Genomic DNA, 14,143 nt, shown 5'->3' with positions numbered 1-14,143 from the left:
TGCTGATTGTAAAAAAAGTCTCTTTTCAATTAGCTCTAACAGTTTCAGTGGCAAATGTCAAATGTACACCATCTCTGAAACGTTAAAAGTACAGATACACTTGTTTTATCCACTATTACTAAGCCAACACACACATATCTGATAAAAAATAAATATATATACAGCAGCATCGAATCATTTTAGCAAGGTACAAATGTATGCATGCAAACACACACACACAATCCTGAGCACAACACAACTGGAACAAAAGCCCTGTACTTACAAGGAGACTGTAGCTTATCTTTCTTCTATTTTTTTCCAAAGACTATACAGGACAATGTTAGAAGCCAAAGAAAACGGTTGAAGAGAAGAGGAGAGTTGGACAAAGCAGAAGGTCAGTACAGTCAGAGCTAAAGCGCAGGCGGAAGAAAAGCGGAGTAAACGGTTTACTGCGAGAGAGAAGGGGAAAGAGAGGGAGAAAGAGGGAGGGGGGTAGGAGCATCCGAGAGCGAGTGAGTGTTAGAGGGAGCCTGGAAGAGAGAGGAAGAGCGAGTGCCTGAGTGAACATAGGGAGGAGAAAAAAAACATGGAGACAGCCGGGACTAAGGGATGGGGAGACAGAATGAAGGGTGCAAACAAATTGTGCGTGTTTAAGGAGGCAATCCCAATCTGTTCCCACGTCATCCTCTTCCCTCTTATATATCCCTACTGCTTCAGGACCATGGACAGAGCAATACCTGTTAATGCAAATAGGGAGCAGCAGCTAAGATGTCAAAATAAAAGTCTAAAAAATACAGAACAACAATAGCACAAAAGAATAACACAATGAGATGATTGTATATACAGTATGTATAATAACTGAGCTGTGACTTCCAGTTTACTCACATAATCGACCAGATTTTCAGGTAAAATCTTACCCCCTCAGTGTCTGATTCACTTACTGTCAAATGGGGATGCTGATTAATGCACTATTGTCCAAGGAACTCAAGATAACACCAGCTTCCATACTGTGCACATCAAGGTCAGGCACTGTTACTCTCCCGCCTGCCTCAGCTGTATCTGCATGAACTCAGCACGACCCATACAAACCACTGATTGGATGATTGGTTCCGGTATCTATGAATTACTCATATTTGTCACACAAATTTCCACTAAATCAGCACAGTTTCCAAAAGAAATCACCTTTAAGGCAAATATTCACTTGAGTTAAATTCAAACAGGAGAGCGTCTCATGTTTGCAAATTCAAGCCACCACTGAAAAAAGCAATTCAACAGGCTATGATCACACTTTCACAAGCACAGGGGGAAAAAAGGCACAACCACAGAAGAAAGGTCATGTTGAAGTGAGGGGAAACACTGCCACCTGCTGTTTTGATACGAATCAGACTACAACAAAGAGCTTCAGTGAACTGTCACAAATCCAATCTGAGCCTACAATATGCACTCATGTGAGAACAGGTAATTTACAAGAGAGGGCTTAGAAAGGCTGCAGATGTGACAACACTACTAATGAGAAATTGATTCAAGGCTCTGGTCAGTTGTACACAGAAAGAATCTCATGGCTGTGGAGGTAGTACGTGTATCTTCCTTTGTCTGTCCTCTGCCTCTTTTGTTTAATTATTGATTTTATTGGGTTTTTCCATAAACAATGAAAATGATCATGCAGGACTCAGAGTGGAAGACAAATCCCTCTGAGCCGAGTTTCTATAAGATTCTTTGTGGCAGATAACAGTCATCCTAAATTACATTTGGACCGATAGAATAAATAAAATATGCAAACATTTGTATTTAAGATACAAACATAGAAAACCTAATCTTTCCAATAGATAAACAATACAGGTCAAGACTCTACAAATAGCAATGTGTTCTGAATTTAAATGGCACCAACATAAGGTCACAAGTGATAAGTTTGAACAGTATCGATAGACATGATGGGTCCACAGTTTGCACAGTGCTCTCCTGAGGAGATCAATCAATGCTCTTTGTTCCACTGACAGAGATGAGTGGAGGGTTACGGAATGGAAGCACCCTGTCACTGTTTGTCGAGTCCTGTGCTATAAAAGTGAGACGCTCTGAAAGGGCCGGATGGTAAAATTATCCATAAATTTAATTTTCATAAGCACAGTGACCTATTCACTGACATATTAGAGCCCCAGTGGGCCCTTAGTGGCAGGTGCATAAGCAGATATATGATTTTCTGTAGACAGACTCACACTGTGTCCCTTTCTCACATTCTCCTAAATCCTCCTCCCACAAATCCGTGAAAGGAAATGTTAGGAAAATACAAGACTAAGCTAAAAAGGTTTTACTAACTCAGAGCTTAAACAAAGAATTTACTGCTTCATAAAATTAAAGGCTACCTTATGGCTGGTAATTAAAGTAATTATGCAGTAAATACTAGACTATTCATGAAACAGTTTGAGAGGTTCTGACTTTCAGACTTACTTAAGACTCAAATACTATAACAGAAAGTTTATGAAGAGGAAGTGAGGGTCTAAGGAAAGATATTATTGAGGTGCAATGTGGGAATTGTAGGATCCAACATGATCCAAAATGTACAATATCACAGCCTCTGCTGTCTCAAGTTTACTGACAAAAGACCCACAACAAATGTCAGCTGTTTAATATGAACTGTGGTATACAGATATACTTTGACCTCATTCAAAAAGGACAAGCACCAATTTTTCATCCAAACATGCTTATCACACATTTAAAGGTCAGAGCGACTGGGGAAGCAAACTTTTCTCAGCAATGAGCAAACATACAAATGGAAATTAAGTTTGAGGAATGCAAATATACAAAACCTGTAACTGAGATAGTATATTTCTAATGGAAAGATAAAACGTGGTTATACCGAAACTTACATATGGATCTTTTTAATATGATATTTATGTTCTCCTATAATGGAAAATCTAGCCAACTTTTACCTAATACCTTTTCTTAATAGCATCTGATTTGAAAATCAATCATGTTGTAATTTCTGCAAACTTAGTTAAGATGTCAAAACTACTTCTCATGTAACATATATGGCAACATTTAAAGTGCTGGAAATTATAAGTTGAATACACAAAGAAAGCTATGTTTTAGTAAGAGACATCAAATAGTGCAAAACATCCAATTGTGGTGACACAAGAGCTGTAGCTGAGCATCAGTGCAGCTGAACCTGACAACAGACTGTGCTGCAGAAAATATGCACAAATACAACAACACACACACACACACAGGCACACACACAAAAACCCTTTCAATCCTGCTGGCAGCTCAATAGTCTAACCTTTTCAAAATAAAAATATACCAGCATTCCTCTCCCACTTACTGGAAAAGGTGAAGGCAAAATTATCCTAGATTCCCTCTCAGTCTATATTTAGTCATCTTCTGTTCATATGGTGGCCAGAGGAATATTTAGCCTGTCTCGGTCTCTGTGCTTCATCCCTGCAAAAAGACTGGGGCAGAGAGGCTTTGGGTTAAAGCCAGAGTGAAACGTGAAGAAAACGGCTCTCCCAGGCTTTTCCCACAGCCTTTGACCAGCATCACCTCATACAACCATACAAGAATAAGTCCCCCTTGGACAGGAGAGTGTTATGTTGTTAGGGGAAGGATGAATAGAAGCTCAGTTCTCACGGTACCATTAGCATACTCTTTCTCCAACTGGACTGACCAGACAGCGCTGCCCTCTCCTGGCTGGAACTGGAATCTGAATAACATGAAAGCCGGAGCTGTGCTGAATATCAAATGCTGGGCGACACTGGAGCCCAGTGGCTGGAGGAGAATCAAATGTTTGCCTGTACTGAGAAGTATGGTGAACTTGTTGAATCAGCACTGACCACACCTTTCACACACACACAACACAGGGATCATAATCTCTCACTGTCTTAATAGCTGCACTCACAATACAGTTCAGAAGGAAAACACACTAAGCCGAGCCTTTATTTAAAGATAGATTATGATCTTCAACATCTTGCAGCAGTGCCCAAATATTTGCATGATGGTCTTGCAGCTTGAACTGAATAAGTAAAATGAAAGGGATCTCATGCAGCTTATATTTTCCATAAAGTTTCCTTGCTTCATCTGCCCTTACCAGACTGATCGTTCATCATGCGGATGGCTTTAGCTTTGGCCAGCTCGAGCGCAGTGACCCATCTCTGCCGCTCCACTTCTGTGCTCGCCTTCAGGTGGTACGTGCGACCGCCACTGCTCAGGACAATGTTGCAGGCGTCCTCTGTGTCGATGTGCGCTGTGGCCAAGTTTATTGTTCCGCGACACGTATGGGCCATCTCCGCCTGCGTCCTGCAAACAAAATACGAGGCAGAAAGAGAGACAGAGACCATTGCTCACAGTGTCCATCCAATAAAAACTGTCTATTCATAAAAATATCATTGTAAATTACTAGCATAATTCAGCAAGGTGTTTGTTGGATAATGCAGCTGACATTCCTATGGCTCATAAGCACAAGCAGGGAGGCAAGGAGGGACAGAGGACTTCCTCAATGGTCATGTCACAGTCTCCCTGAAAGCCAAGCAGGGGAGAAAGTACATGTGTCTTTTGACTAAACACAGACTTTATCTGAAGCGTATTGATTCATACAGCCTGGATATATCTAATGTAAAACAAATGGGATAGTTTGAACTACTAATTTGCTCAGTGTGACCCGCCTGCCCTGTTGTGGGTGCCCAGAATTGTGGGTGTTCTATATGGCCTCCACTAAGACCAACTGTTGCACATTCAGTGGGCCACAGTAGTCTAAATAACAAGGCCATTGTCTGGCTCAGAGCTGTTTAGTGAACAAAACCAAACAATGAATAACAGCCTTAACAAAGAGAGAACAGAGTGTGAGAGGTGGTAAAAAATGAGGGAGAGAGAGAGAGAGAGAGAGAGAGAGAGAGAGAGAGAGAGAGAGAAATAAATAAAGAGAGAGAGAGAGAGCAAACACATTCAAACAGTTTTGAATCAGTTCGTGCATTTTGCACTGTGTAGGTCTTGAACAAATATGTACTTATGTGTATCCACTGACAATATAAGTACAGTGGAATTTATTCTTTGATGATCAGACAGTCTACAACCAGACGTGTTTTAGAAAAAGGCTCTTGAGAGAACAGCATTACTGCTTCTTATTTGATCAACTGAAATCAAGAAGAGCCAAGAGAAGGATTATATTACAGTTCTGTGGTGGAAAGCTGGAGGTCTGATGTTCAGTCACAGTCAGAAAAGCTAAGTCGCAGGGCAGGGATCGACCATTACTTCCTTCAGAGTGCTGAGAGTATGCAGGTTTTCAGTCTAGCCACAGACAGCTGATTTTTAGCAGCAATTAATCAACAAAAACACGTGCTGTAGTGGCTGCTTCAGATTTAACATCCTCATCACCAGTTCATGACCTTGGAAGCAACCACTTTGAAGCATGCAGCCATGCAATCATGTGGATGCTAAACTCCATTCATTCATTCAGTTAGCCCTCACTGCCACATGCAGCTGTCCCTAAGTGGCACTAAGCTCGACACCAGCTCCAGTTTATGTTGACACTGCCATGGTGGGTGCCACCCTGTTTACTGAGGAGCATATTTATGAGCTCTGCCAAGCAGTGTCTTTCCTCACACTGGCTGAAGTTGAGTCTTGTTTTGGTGTCCAGAACAACACTTAAGTGGACCTTTTGCTTGCACTCAAGGCACATCGGCTGGGCAGACGAGATCGCACTGGGCCCATGTAGAGCCGTGAGGCAAGTGTTCAGAGATCCTGTCCGGCCCAGTAAGAAGCCCCGCCGAGCAGAGCTGAGCTGAGGTGTCCTGGCTGTAACTGGGTCAACAAACTGAATGTGCTGCTGATGAGTGAGATGAGATCCATGTGGATCGCTTCTGCCCTGCGGGGAGGCGAGGCCATGCAACGGCCACGATATTAAACTGTCAAAGAAATTACAAAAGCTGTCAAAGAGAGATAAGGTCAATAGGGGCATTAAGGCTCTAGCAGGAGAGGGGGGTGAAGGAGAAGGGGGGGGGGGGCAGCAGCAGAGGGCATGAGAGGGCGCGTGTTGCGCCGAGCCAGGAAAGAATGGCCCTGCTTTTACCTGTCAGTCCCCTGTGAACATATCCTCATAAAACACAAATCCACCGATCTGGAGCATGTAATGACAGAACAACAAACAGTGAATAACACAGAACGGACAGCCATGCATGAGGACACATACACACACAAGGCAGGCAGGCAGAGGAAATAGGCACTTAGAGGAGGAGAGTGTACATATGGTTTGGCTGTGGCTGGGAGCTGAAATATCACAAGACATGGAGAGAGAGGGAGAGGGCCGGAGAAACAGAGTTGACGACAAAAAGGAAACATAAGACAAGAAAACCAAAGCAATGATTGTGCAACATGGACAGCATGACATGACCTGCTCAAAGACTGAGGCAACGGGAGGGTGAGAACGGGGCCTGACTCCCCGCTCTCTATAACGTCACTCAGCTGCTCTCACCTTCACATAAAAACACTGGACCACACGGACATACTCAACAGACACACACAGTAGCCTGGTGCTAAGACCGACAAAGCGGCCATTAACAAGATTAGATCAGAGCATTCACATTTCTTGCCCCTGTCACTCTGCTGACGTGCCAGACTAGTTAACAGGGTCCAGGCTTTACCCTGCAGCTGCCCCCCCCCCCCCCCCAGGAGCTGATGGCAGTAACACCATAACCTGACGTTCCAGAGGGACACGAACTGTGAAAACCCCCCCACTGACTGAGCACTTAAATTGATACCATTGACTTACTCTGCTGCAGAAAACCTGGCAGATCTATTCTACTATGAAAGACAAGGCCGGATTCACTGATACAGCAACTCCAATAGCACTCAAGGCTTTAATGTCCTGTAATCTTCCCAGCAGCAAAGTTGCATTTCCTTTTTTTACTGCATTTAAGAGGTGAACAAGTAGTGCTGAGAGCATTAAAACTGGGAGGAAAAATCAATTAAGAAATTAGACATGAGAGCCGTTTGGTGACAGAGGAAGATCTTGTCACATGTCCTGGTGCATGGGAACGGCACAATGGAGCTCTTCAGGTGATTTAAACAAAAAATAAAAGACATAGGGCTGACATGGGATGAAAGACAGTCCTCCTTGCAGCTTCAGAACCAGAAGTGATCAATAACAAGTACAATGTTCAATCACTATAAAACTCATTACATTTTAACAGGCAAAGGCGCTGAGTGTGAGAGTTTGGCCACAAAGCATTGATTATAGTCCATTGCCCTTTTCCAGCTGCAAGTTAGAGTTGGTCCTGTAGGTGTTTGCTTGTGGGCTGATTCCATTGAATCATATCATACACAGAATTTTCAAGGGAGCCGGCACCTCAACTTCAAACACAGCAGCAATTGCAAACTAAACTTTTATTGAAACAAACACAACCCTAACTCCTAGATATCATTCCCATTAATCAATGTACATGAGTTATTTCCTGTGAAAACAGTGAAAATGTTGAAAGAATAAAAATAAGAAATCCTGGATCTGCCAAACAATCCAGACCAAAATGTAATGGGCTCTTTCCCGACCCGCACCCTTCCACCAGATTCCGTGGAAATCAAACCAATGGACAGGGGAGAAAACAAATAACCTCTTCGGTGGTAAAAATGTACAAAGGAGGTATCGATCTGAGACGCTACAAAATTATCGATTGTCACACATGAAGATACATTAATTAACATATTGTCACATTTGTCTGGTTTTACATTCTTCTTCGTTTACTATAGAAGTGCAGAGAGTCGGCCAGACAAGGCAAAGTCAGACAGACAGCGTGTTGTGCCAGAAAGACATGGATGGAGGGGGTTCACCTCACTGCCTCTGTGCTCAGGTGTCGCCGGGCTACCTTTACCTCAGGGACAGCAGGCACCTTACAACATAATGGACTATTAATAGAGGGTATAGAGGCAACAGGCATCTTTCCTTTCACCGGTAGTGTTGGCAGGAGTAGAGGGCCTTGGCTATCATACCCCTGTGTCAAATAACACTCTTCTGACAATCAGGCTGCTTTAAAAAAGTGTGGCAGTGTTCCTGCAGGTTTCAACAAATGAAATTCAAGACCTTTTAAAGATCATAATAACAGATATTTAAGACTTATGTCAAGTGTGACAGATCCAAAGGAATATCAGAGTCTCCGAATTACTTTTACTTCTACACCATCTTTGAAGATAAGGTGAAGTAGCAGATTAGAGAATTAACCTCTCAAAAGCCACATCATCTCTTAAACTACAGACAGAGGCAGTATTCTTTCCAACAGACAAGCTGAGTCTACTGAGATAAATGCTGATGGGGGTGTTTGCCAATGTGCACTGCATGCAATTAAAATATTTTTCTAAAAGAAGTGTATTCAAAGCTCAACAGAAGTATAATTTTTAACAGATACAAGACTTTTTAAAGCCTAAAATTCAGATTATTAAATCTTAGACCTTTTTTTTTTACTTCTTAAGCCCCAGCGTAAACCCTGGGATGAGATGAGCTCCTGATGTGGTTTTACACAGTCAGTAAAATATGTCCTCTATCCAATCCAAAAATTCCATGTATGACTTTCGAAGATAATGGGAAACATCATAAGTCAAAGTTCTGCCTTGCAGTCAAAGGGAACAGACTCAAACCCTCATACTGATAAAAATTCTCCCTGCAGAGGAGCCTGCAGAGGAGCCTTCCTGCGTCATCATCAATTTTTGCCCTCTAACCTCGAGAAGGACGACATCGGAGAAGTACATTTTCTTGGGGGGATCCGCTTAGTGTCACATTCATTATTTTCATTACTCTAAGCATTTAGACTTTGCATTAACACATTGAGATGGTTGTAGGACATTTTGTGAAGTCATTTTCACTTCAGTGTCTCAGCGTTGACTAATAGTGATGTTTTGTGTGCACCTTCATTCTGCTGTGAGCAATAAAAAAAAACTGTGTCAGTCCGGGTGAACAACTGTCGCAACTAATATTCCAGGTGGTTCAGGAGCTGAGCCATCATTAATTGCTTCCGGTGAAAAAGGTCCAACTGTTGCGTCTATTTATTAATAGGTTTTCCTGGCAAGAGGGACCTGTCGGAACATAACAGGAAGTTTAAAGTGAGTTTAAATTAGTAAATGTGCACCAAGGGCAGTGTGACCTCGAAGGCGACAGAGCACAGTATTTCAATGTAGACAACAGCAGTCAAGCGGCAGTGAACAAGCTGTTTAAACATGCATGAGCTACGCAATGAAACCAGAGGGAAATAATCCAAATCTTGTAAGAGAAAAACAATAACAACTCAAAGGTCCACCTTTTTAACAGCTTTTAGCCGAGTCTCAGAATCTTCTTTAGTGAATTAATCTGGCTATGTAAATGGTAGAAGTAAATGGTACGAGTTGAGCTCATTTTCTCCCCATGAACTGTGAAAAGGTCACAAGTGAAAATCCTTCTACTGGTCCATGAAACAGTTAATTCACTCGTTAGCAGGGTTTTGATGAAACAGTAAAGTGACAATGAGAGAAGATCTACTAGAGTAAAAATAACTATTTGAAACTATTTTGATGAATAAAGCCAAGCTCTATTTATGACCTTTGAAAACTCAGTGTTGGAGTAAACTGGATATCTGTATGAGGACTTAATATTTTGTCATCCAGGAATAATAATTATAATAAATAATAGCATTTATTTAGCAGCTGTAACAAAGTGCTTTAAAAAGGGACAAATAAAAACAAACAAAATACAAAACATCAAGAGGAAAATTAATAAAATATCATTCAAAATCAGATAATAATAAAACCAAAGACAGTGGATAAAATAATACATCACTAAAAGACCACCAAGTTATGATTTGATTGTTCACGAGCTGTGCCTGCGCGCGCGCGCGCACACACACACACACACACACACACACACACACACACACACCACACACACACACACACACACACACACACACACACACACACACACACACACACACACACACACACACACACACACACACCTGTGGAAACATGACTCCCTTGCAAGGTGCACCTGAGCCACAGGTGTGAGTCTCACAGCCTCCACCTGTGTGATCCCACTTAGGACAGACTGGGTACAGACTGAGGACAGACTGGGTACAGACTGAGGACAGACTGGGTACAGACTGAGGACAGGCTTGGGACAGACTGAGGACAGAGAATATATCTGGAAACATTATCTCCTCACAGAGATCAACCTGAGCAACGTGTGCTAAAGTGATGAATCAATGAGTTTTTGGTTGATGTGATTTGACGCTCACTCACTCTGAATAATATTTAGAAAAACAATGACATTGAGATATTAAAAAGGCCAAAGCTGCCACGGTGACTGAATGGAGATCAGGCTGTGTTAGTCAGTGAGGAGCAGCTGGATCTTCAGCTGTCACTCCACTCTACAGAGGCTAGCGGGATAGCTTCGTTTGCTAGCTAACACTTGCTGTGGCCACATTTCTGTAACTTTACTGAGTGGGAACACTTAAAGTCGTGGCTGTTGTCAACCAGTCTGTCTGTTGCCTGTCTGTTGTCTGTCTGTTGCCTGTCTGTTGTCTGCCTGTCCACGTGTCTGGGTATGTTGGTACCTCTCCTCAACCCACAGCCAGCCACGGGGAAGCGGACCCGTCCTGTCCCTGTCAGCCGGAGGTAAACACCCATCGTTAGCCTCCCGCTGTTAGCTGAGGCTGAGGCAGCTGTGGGGATGCACCGTCACTGAAATCAGAATAACCCGCTCCGCTCTCCGTCAGTAGAATGTACCTGTAATACGAGAGCAGGCCGTTGCTGAGGACGAACCACCGCCGCTGGTACCCTTTCAGATAGTTGGTCCACTTAAAGAGCCAGCCTTTGTAAGTGTCTGAGCCCGGGGCCGCCGGGGCCGAGGCAGAGGCGGATGCCGAGCCCTTCCCTTGCTCGCTCATCCTCCACCGCTGAGCCGCACGCACGCCGAGAGGAGACCGGAGAGAAACCGCGGGGCTCGGGGGCGGGGGCGAGACACACTACCCCTGCGTGGAGAGCACCGGGCGGGTGCAAGGGACGTCAGCGCTGACGAATGGGAGGGACGGAGGGACGGAGGAGGGTCCGGGCCGGTCTACGGAGAGAGACGGCACCGCTCACATGACTCCGGAGTGGACCGCGGAGGAAGGAGGAGAAGTGACCGGGAGCTGATGATGCGGACTGCAGAGGATCCACAACACAGAGCTGCGCTGCATAGACACGAACTCCCTGTACCTAGATCTCCGTGTCATGTGACAGGGCTGTACCCAAACAGACCGTGATCTCCATGACGACAGAGAGGTGTGTGTGCGTCCGTGCGCGCCCACGTGTGTGTGCGTGTGCGCTTGTGTGTGTGTAAATTGCTTCTCTAACATTACAAGTCTATGATCGAGACCTGAACCACGTGATGTTGTTAGCTCAACATTCCCAAACATTGGACATGCGGTGTGACTGCTGATCGTAGACCTGACACACACACATGCACGCCTCTCTATAGTTATGAGGACATAGTACTTTCCCCAGACCCTTACTCTTACCTTAACCATCACAACTAAATTCCTAGGCTAAGCCTAACCTAAACCTATCTCTAACCCTAACCCTTAATCCAAGTCTTAACCCTAACACATCCCATTGAATTTGTTACACTAACCCTAACTACATTTGATAACCCTAACCCTAACTCTATTCGTTAACCCTAACCCTTAATCCAAGCTTTAACCCTAACACATCCCATTGAATTTGTTACACTAACCCTAACTACATTTGATAACCCTAACCCTAACTCTATTCGTTAACCCTAACCCTTAATCCAAGCTTTAACCCTCACACATCCCATTGAATTTGTTAGCCTGTTAGTTTTTCGTCTTCATTGGAAAGACAAGTCCTCACCATGTAACAGGTTTAGGTCCAGGTATTACTCACACATGAGTAATACCTGGACAGTGTTGTGCAAGTTCACTACTCTCATGAACAAGTTCAAAGTTCAGTTCATACAAGTAAACATGAATAGTTCACGTTCATAGTTCACCATTTAAATTCTGAACTAGTTCATATTTCAGTTCATTTCATAGTTTTAAGGTGGACAGTGAGAATGAAAGACTTAACTTGTTAAAGAAAACCTTATTCTGCGCAGAAGGCCACTGCACACATTCTGCGCAGACGCCCATTGCGCACATCCTGCGCAGAAGCCTACTGCGCACATTCTGCGCAGAAGGCCACTGCGCACATTCTGCGCAGAAGCCTACTGCGCACGTTCTGCGCAGAAGCCCATTGCGCATATCCTGCGCAGAAGCCCAATCGCGCAGCTTCTTTTTTTTTTTTTTAAATAATTTTTTTCCTGTTTTATATTTAATTAATTTGAATTAACATAGTGTAAGATATTTTGCAATTAATAGAAGAAGTCCTGCCAATTTTAAGCATAACATATTGCCAGTTTGAAAATGGGAAAGAGGGGGATTCGAACCCGGGTCGCATCAGCTGATATTATTGCACCGGGTACTAAGCACGTTAAGATGATGGACAAATTATCGTGTACCATGAGTGATGGGTAATGTAGTGCGAAGTCTTGTTAGTTGGTTTCGGTTAGACATTTTACGGGCACTGAGCAACGTCATGATGAAAGCATTCGATTTAGACAGCGCCTCTCCTGAGGAGAAAGTATTGAAATGTCCCGAGGGTCAGTGAACAGGTAGGGGTGGGGCAAGTGACAGTCTAGGCCAATGGCTGTAGGGTTTTGTGGGATGCCAGGCTCTCATTGGCTGATGAGTTGGCGTATCAAGGGTGAATGAGGAAGGGGAGTGAAGAATACAGTGGTGGATGAGAGGAGTGTCAGAGTTACGAACAAGAAGCGGGTCGTGTTCGCTGGACTTTAATAAAGTTACACATAAAGAGAGAAGTTTCCTGTCGTCTATACGCGAGGACGCTACAATATGAACGTGTTCACAGTTCATATTCATTATTTGTCATTGAGTTGCGTTCAGGTCATCGCTCTCATAAAAGTGAACGTGTTCAATGAGCGCGTTCTTTTGCGTTCGTTCATGCACAACACTGTACCTGGACCATATACTGATATATACTGATAAGCTTCTGGCTCCCTGTCACTTTCATCTTATCATTAAGTGAAAGGAAACCTGAATTCGTTGTGGGGTCACTCCAGTGTCAGGTTATGTTTGATCACTGTGATCCATGTCTGGATTACCCACTAGGCTGGATTACTGCAGGGCCCCAGACCTCCAGGGGCCCATGTGTCCCTCGGCCATTGCTTGTTGATATATTTTTAGTAGGTTCATGTGTAATTCATAAAGCTCTGTCTTGTAGAAGAGATTATTTTGGTTTATAATATATGATGCAATATCTGAAGTGAAAGTTTGCTACATCAAACCATAGTATATCTAGAATAATCATCACCACAATGCCACCTTTAATTGAAAGTAGATAAATTATTACTTAAAATTACTAGATGATCCTCTAAGTTTTATGCATATACTGATTATTTTAAGCAAGACCAATAACTGTAGGAGGTTCATGTTTAATGCCTGATTCATCGTTTGCCTCTGAGTTGGGGCCTGATAACATCATGTTACCACAGGGTGGCAATGTTGTCAAATGGTCTTAATGTGGAATGTTTGTTGCACAGAAATGAAAAGTGACCAGAGGAATGTTGCAGTTCTCAAATGCATTTAATAATTCATCATGTTTCAAAAAAATGCTCACATATACTAGCACAGTAAAAATAAATACAAGTAATGTCTCTGTTAAAAAACTGTAGCCCTTTTTATTTGGAAATGCGCACACAAACAAACCGATGAGAACTCATGCTACACACAGTTGCTTTCTAGTGTATCACTGCTACATATTTCATTTTTTTAAAGCAACCCAAATAAAAAAATAACACATCCATCTGCCCTGACTGAAGGGTTCGACACTACATCTCGGAGAGAATCATGAGCTTGTGCTCTCACATACCAGTGAAAAACGGCCACATTCACTCCACAAAGCTGGTCGTTACGGTGTCAGAAAACCATGTAATACAAAAAAATAAACACAATATCACATTTTCACATCAGTGCAATTAAACCCTGACCCGTAGCCTCTACCAACAAAAGCATGCAAGTCACTTACTCTATAAATCACTCTTATGTACAATGGGTCTGCTCACTGTCACTGCAGATATTCACAGAGTACCTATAGGTTTAATCGA

The 14,143-nt window shown here is 43.1% G+C and overlaps 1 protein-coding gene across 1 annotated transcript in view; it reads right to left on the bottom strand.

Moving 5' to 3' along the window:
* Positions 1 to 10,868, bottom strand: part of osbp2b (oxysterol binding protein 2b) — a 41,221-nt gene extending 30,353 nt beyond the window's left edge. Inside the window, exons 1-2 of the mRNA XM_053420859.1 lie at positions 10,708 to 10,868; positions 4,058 to 4,266 (exon numbers count right to left, since the gene is read on the bottom strand). Coding sequence (XP_053276834.1) covers positions 4,058 to 4,266; positions 10,708 to 10,868 — 370 coding nt within the window. The remainder of the gene's footprint in view (positions 1 to 4,057; positions 4,267 to 10,707) is intronic.
* Between the last annotated feature and the right edge of the window lie 3,275 nt (positions 10,869 to 14,143).

This window comes from Pleuronectes platessa, chromosome 4, assembly GCF_947347685.1.
Source record: "Pleuronectes platessa chromosome 4, fPlePla1.1, whole genome shotgun sequence".
NCBI classification, from domain to species: domain Eukaryota; kingdom Metazoa; phylum Chordata; class Actinopteri; order Pleuronectiformes; family Pleuronectidae; genus Pleuronectes; species Pleuronectes platessa.
This window is presented reverse-complemented; position numbering and strand designations above follow the sequence as displayed.